This window comes from Helianthus annuus, chromosome 13 (assembly GCF_002127325.2).
Source record: "Helianthus annuus cultivar XRQ/B chromosome 13, HanXRQr2.0-SUNRISE, whole genome shotgun sequence".
Lineage (NCBI taxonomy): Eukaryota > Viridiplantae > Streptophyta > Magnoliopsida > Asterales > Asteraceae > Helianthus > Helianthus annuus.
Window position 1 is genome coordinate 112,204,859 of NC_035445.2, and position 5,127 is coordinate 112,209,985.

Here is a 5,127-nt window from a genome sequence, read left to right on the forward strand (position 1 = left end):
CGCCAGGGCCCGACGGTTTTAATTTTCGTTTTGTTAAACGATTCTGGTACTTGCTGAAGGAGGATTTTAATCGTATCTTGGTGGAATTCCATGGGACAGGTATTATCAATCCGGGGTGCGGTTCGTCTTTTATTACTTTGATTCCTAAGGTAAAAACGCCTTTAGGTCTCAAAGATTATAGACCTATAACCCTTATTGGGATGATTAGCAAAGTAATTTCCAAAATACTTGCAAATCGTCTCAAAAAGATTATGGGTCAGGTGATATCCGAGTCTCAATCGGCTTTCTTAGCTGATCGTTTTATTCTTGATGGCCCTCTCGTGGTTAATGAATTGGTGGAATGGTTAAAAAAAAAAGAAATAGGAAGGCGTTTCTCTTAAAAAAAGATTTTGAGAAGGCATACGACAACGTCAATTGGAACTTCTTGATATCTATTATGGCTCAAATGGGTTTTCCTCCGATTTGGTGTGGTTGGATAAAGGGGATACTCGTGTCCGCTAGAGCCGCGGTTCTTGTTAATGGCTCATCTACCTTCGACTTTAAATGTGAGAAGGATCTTCGTCAAGGTGACCCTATCTCGCCATTTCTATTTCTAATTGTCATGGATGCTCTTTCATGGTTATTGAAGAAAGCTAAAGAGATTGGCTAATTTAAGGGTATCAATTTCTCGGATAATGAAGTGGATATTCTCACCTATTTTATGCGGATGACGCTTTAATTTTGGGAGAGTGGTCTCGCGAGAATCTTCAGAGTACGGCTCGAATTCTTCGTGTTTTTTATTTATGTTCGGGTCTTCGCATTAATCTCCATAAGTCGAATTTGTTTGGGGTTGGTACCGAAGACATTGAGGTTGATAATATGATGGAAATTTTGGGATGTAAAAGAGGTGGTTTTCCTTTTGTTTATTTAGGAATTCAAGTGGGAGCTAACATGTCTCATGTTAGTAATTGGAACTTGGTCGTTGAAGTTATAAAGGCTCGTCTTGTGTCATGGAAAGCGAAAACTTTATCAATTGGAGGCCGGTTAATCCTAATTAAATCGGTTCTTGAAAGTTTACCAATTTACTATCTATCTCTTTATAAAGCTCCTAAGACGGTGATTGATAGTATTGAGTCTATTATGAGACGTTTTTTGTGGGCGGGCTCTAGTGAAGAAAGAAAGATTCCGTGGGTTGCTTGGGATGTTATATCTTCTCCGAAGAAGGAAGGCGGTTTAGGGGTCTCAAAGTTGCAAGATGTGAATGAAGCGCTTCTTTTAAAATGGATGTGGCGATTCAGAAAAGAAGGTAATTGTTTATAGAAGAAAATTGTTATGGGTTGTCATGGTTCGAGTCGAGCATGGTCTATGTTACCATGTACGTCTTCGGCTAGTGGGTGTTGGAAAGAAATCGTGAAAATAGGGGAGAAAAAGCTCTCGAATGGGAATTCTCTTGATAGTTATTTCGTTGGCATGCTTGGTGATGGGTCCTCGATTCACTTTTGGTGGGAGACACTTGGTTACGCGAAGATCCTCTCCGTATCATTTATCCGAACGTTTTCAGGTTAGAAAGACAGAAATGGGTCACTGTTGCGTCTCGGCTTCGATGTGTGAATGGTGTTAAGGTGCTTGACTGGGATTGGCGATCGCCTCCTTCTTCTTATGAGGAGATTACCGAACTGTTTCACCTCCTTGATGATATTCACGAGTATAATTGGAGAGGTGGGGTTGATGAATGGAAATAGAAGGCTGACTCTGATAGGGTATTTACTGTGAAGGCGGCTAAGAAATTGATCGCCACAACATCGCATACGGAAAACAATTCGAACATGAAGTGGAAAGGGTGGGTTCCTTTAAAGTGCAAGATCATGGTTTGGAGGGCTGGTCGTAACCGGCTTCCTACTAGAATGGAGCTTCAAAAAACGTGGAATCTCATTGCAAAATGTTTCGTGTGGTCTGTGTCACTCGGACCCGGAAACGGCTATGCATCTGTTCACGGGTTGTGTTTTTTCGGTTGAGATTTGGAATAGAGTAGGTGCCTGGTGTCAGTTGAGTCCAATCTTTGCTTTCGACGTCAGCGACCTCTTGAAATTGGCGGAAACTCAAACTAACACGAAAAAGGCGAAATACATTCTAAGAGGTATCATTTTTACTACAATGTGGGCGTTATGGAATGAACGTAATGCTCTTATTTTTCAAAACAAGTCTAGAAGAGCGATGGAAGTGATGGAAAACATAAAATCGTCGTCGTATTTTTGGATTCGAAATAGATCTAGATTTAAAGATTTAGATTGGAATGTTTGGTGTAAATATCCGTTGGATGTGATGTAATGTCGTTTGGTTGCCCGGGGGTCCTTGTTTTGAGGACCGCTTGTGGTGTGTTTTTTGAATGAAATTTTCCTTTAAAAAAAAAGAAGACTATTGAACCCTGTTAGTTTAAACTTGTTTAGATCATTAGATGCCTTCCCAAGTATAGTTTTAGGTAATTTGAAATTGATGAGTCTTGATTGAAACTTGTTAGGTAATAGATAGGTTTTTCAAGTCGTCAAACTTTCAATGTTCATTCAATAAAAACCACTTAACTCTTATTAGGGGTGAGCAGAAAACCGAAATAATCAAACCGAAACAAAAACTGATGGTTCGATTTTCGGATTTTTAATAACCGAAAATTTTAGTTCAGTTTTCGGATACCACTTTCACTAATCGAAAAAAAAACCGAACCAATAAGTTACAATAGTAAGCCTGGTCCATATATTTTTACGTTTAAGTTTAAGTTGTTTAAGTGTTTAAAGCATGCTAGTAGAAATTATTGATTTTATTCTTGAATGCTAAGTATTATACATATGAATTAAAAGAAAGTGCCGATGAATAGTACATAACAATTTTTAATATTTATTTTTAATGTTTAATAGTTTTTTTTTTACTATTGAATTTGATTTATTATTAATAACCTGCGTTATATGTTCTAACTTATTTGCCTGCGACGTTGTGACAGTACGTTACCATGGACATCAGATCAGTACGGTTCACTTCATTACAGTAGAGGTCCGAGTAGAGGTCCGATATATGCACCTGGTATAGAAATCAACAAATTTTTTACATCGATCAAAAACGATAAAAACAAACACTGGTACCGGCACCAATATTGTTCAAACAATATTGATCGGTTTAGATTGTCATGGTATTGGTACTGATATTCATTTATTGTCGCATAAAAAGTTTTAGAAATTAAAACTTTTCTATACCTGAAATCATAAAAATGAATACACGTACCGGTACTGACCTTATTCGGTATGGTAACGTAGCTGTACAGTATCAGTTTATCGAAAGAAAAGACAATAAAAATAATACCAGTACCGAAACCAATGTTGTTCGTTCTGTTTCAGTTAAGTTTACTAAGGTAGCGGCATTATATCCGTTATCAAACAAGAGACCATAAAAATGAATACATATCAATACCGACATTTTTCGGTTTAGTCATGTATGATAGTGATACGATGTTAGTTTAACAAAAGCAGAAACAATAAAAATAAATATTGGTACCGATACAGATGTTGTTCAGTTGGTTTTGGTTTGGTTTGGTACGATAACGACACAATATATGTTTTCAATAAAATTTATATCTCAATGTTGAGTAAAAATAAACATGGAATGCAAACCAACCAAACTGATATAACTAAACAACATCAGTACCGGTGTCAATATTTGTTTTTAGTGTTTTCGATTGATGTAAAGTTTTCTCTTTCGATGACTATAGCGATTGTCGATACCGTAACAAAAAAAAATAGATATCGACCAAATTTTCGCCGCGAAGCGCGGGATAAATTCACTATATATTGTTGACGAGTGAACATGAATAGTAACTTTATTTTTATAATAATATATAACTTTTTATATTATATATTTAATATTTTTATAGTTATTAATTATTATATTTGACTGTTTTTAAAATCATAATCCGTTTCTCATTTATTTTTTACTTTTATTAATTTTTTTTCTTTTTTTTCTTTCATATTCCCTAATCGGTTAATTTGATATTTCTTTAATAACTTACATTCGTTAATATATTGCCATAAACTTAAGTACTTATAGTTGTGTTTAATTTTATTTCCTCGACATTTCGATATATGTTTTGTTAAAGTGAAGTTATGTTAAAAATAGAATATTTATTTGTATATATTAATTTAGAAATAGAACCTGAATATTTATTTATTGTTATAAGTTTTTTTCTCTTAAATTTATTCTATGATACAAATATTTTATAATTTTTTCATTTTCTATTATAACTTTTATTTTATTATATTAGTAAATTTTAACCGTATATTAATTTAAACATGTCTCTTTTTATCCACATGGACACAAAAAAATGTTCAAAATGAGTTGTGAGTGTTAACATACAAATAATCGAAGTACAAACGTAAGTGTTATCAAAACCACCTTACTTTTAGTTTCCTTTTTCTTGTAAATCAACGTCATTTTACCTTTTCGTTATTCTATTAATGTAGTGTTATGTTTTTTAAAATTACAAATATACTGTTACGACGTGTTTACTTTTAACTACGCTTCAATAAAAGTTTTGTTCAAATCAGATAGGTCAAATATAATTGATTTCTTTGTTTATTTGTTGTGACGAACCGAACCAATGTCATATGAACAACGTTGGTAATAATATAGTTAACTGCCATTTTCGTCCCTGTGGTTTGGTCACTTTGGCCATTTCAGTCCATTTTTCAAAAATGCGCCATTTTCGTCCCCCACGTTCTGGAAAGGTGCCATTTCAGTCCAAAAATCATAACCCAGTTAAGTCAGTTTGTAAATAAGGACTGATTGTGTAAATTTGTAACATAAAGGACTGATTGTGTAAATTTAAAAAATGGACTGAAATGGCAGTTAACACCACCACCACTAGCCTTGCCACCACCACCACTCCGCTGCCACCACCACCGCCGCCACCACCGCCACCACAGCCACCACAGCCACCACCGCCACCACCGCCACTCCACAGCCACCCTGCCACCACCACCACCACTCCGCTGCCACCACCACCACCGCCACCACCGCCACCACAGTATTGAATCAATACAAACTATAAGCACGGAGAATCAACATATCAAAACACACGATAAGCACGGGGACGTCTTCGTCTTCTCC

The 5,127-nt window shown here is 35.7% G+C and overlaps 1 protein-coding gene across 1 annotated transcript; it reads left to right on the forward strand.

Annotated features, from left to right (window-relative positions):
- The first annotated feature begins 436 nt into the window (after positions 1 to 436).
- Positions 437 to 1,299, forward strand: LOC110901484. Its single transcript, XM_022148311.1, has 2 exons — positions 437 to 618; positions 681 to 1,299. The coding sequence occupies exons 1-2, from the start codon at positions 437 to 439 to the stop codon at positions 1,297 to 1,299; spliced, it is 801 nt and encodes a 266-aa protein (XP_022004003.1).
- Positions 1,300 to 5,127: the final 3,828 nt, after the last annotated feature.

Coding starts and splice junctions, on each gene's coding strand:
- LOC110901484 (XM_022148311.1), top strand. CDS start 437: ATGGCTCAAATGGGTTTTCCTCCGATTTGGTGTGGTTGGATAAAGGGG. Junction 619..680: donor GTCATGGATGCTCTTTCATG/GTTATTGAAGAA, acceptor CGGATAATGAAG/TGGATATTCTCACCTATTTT.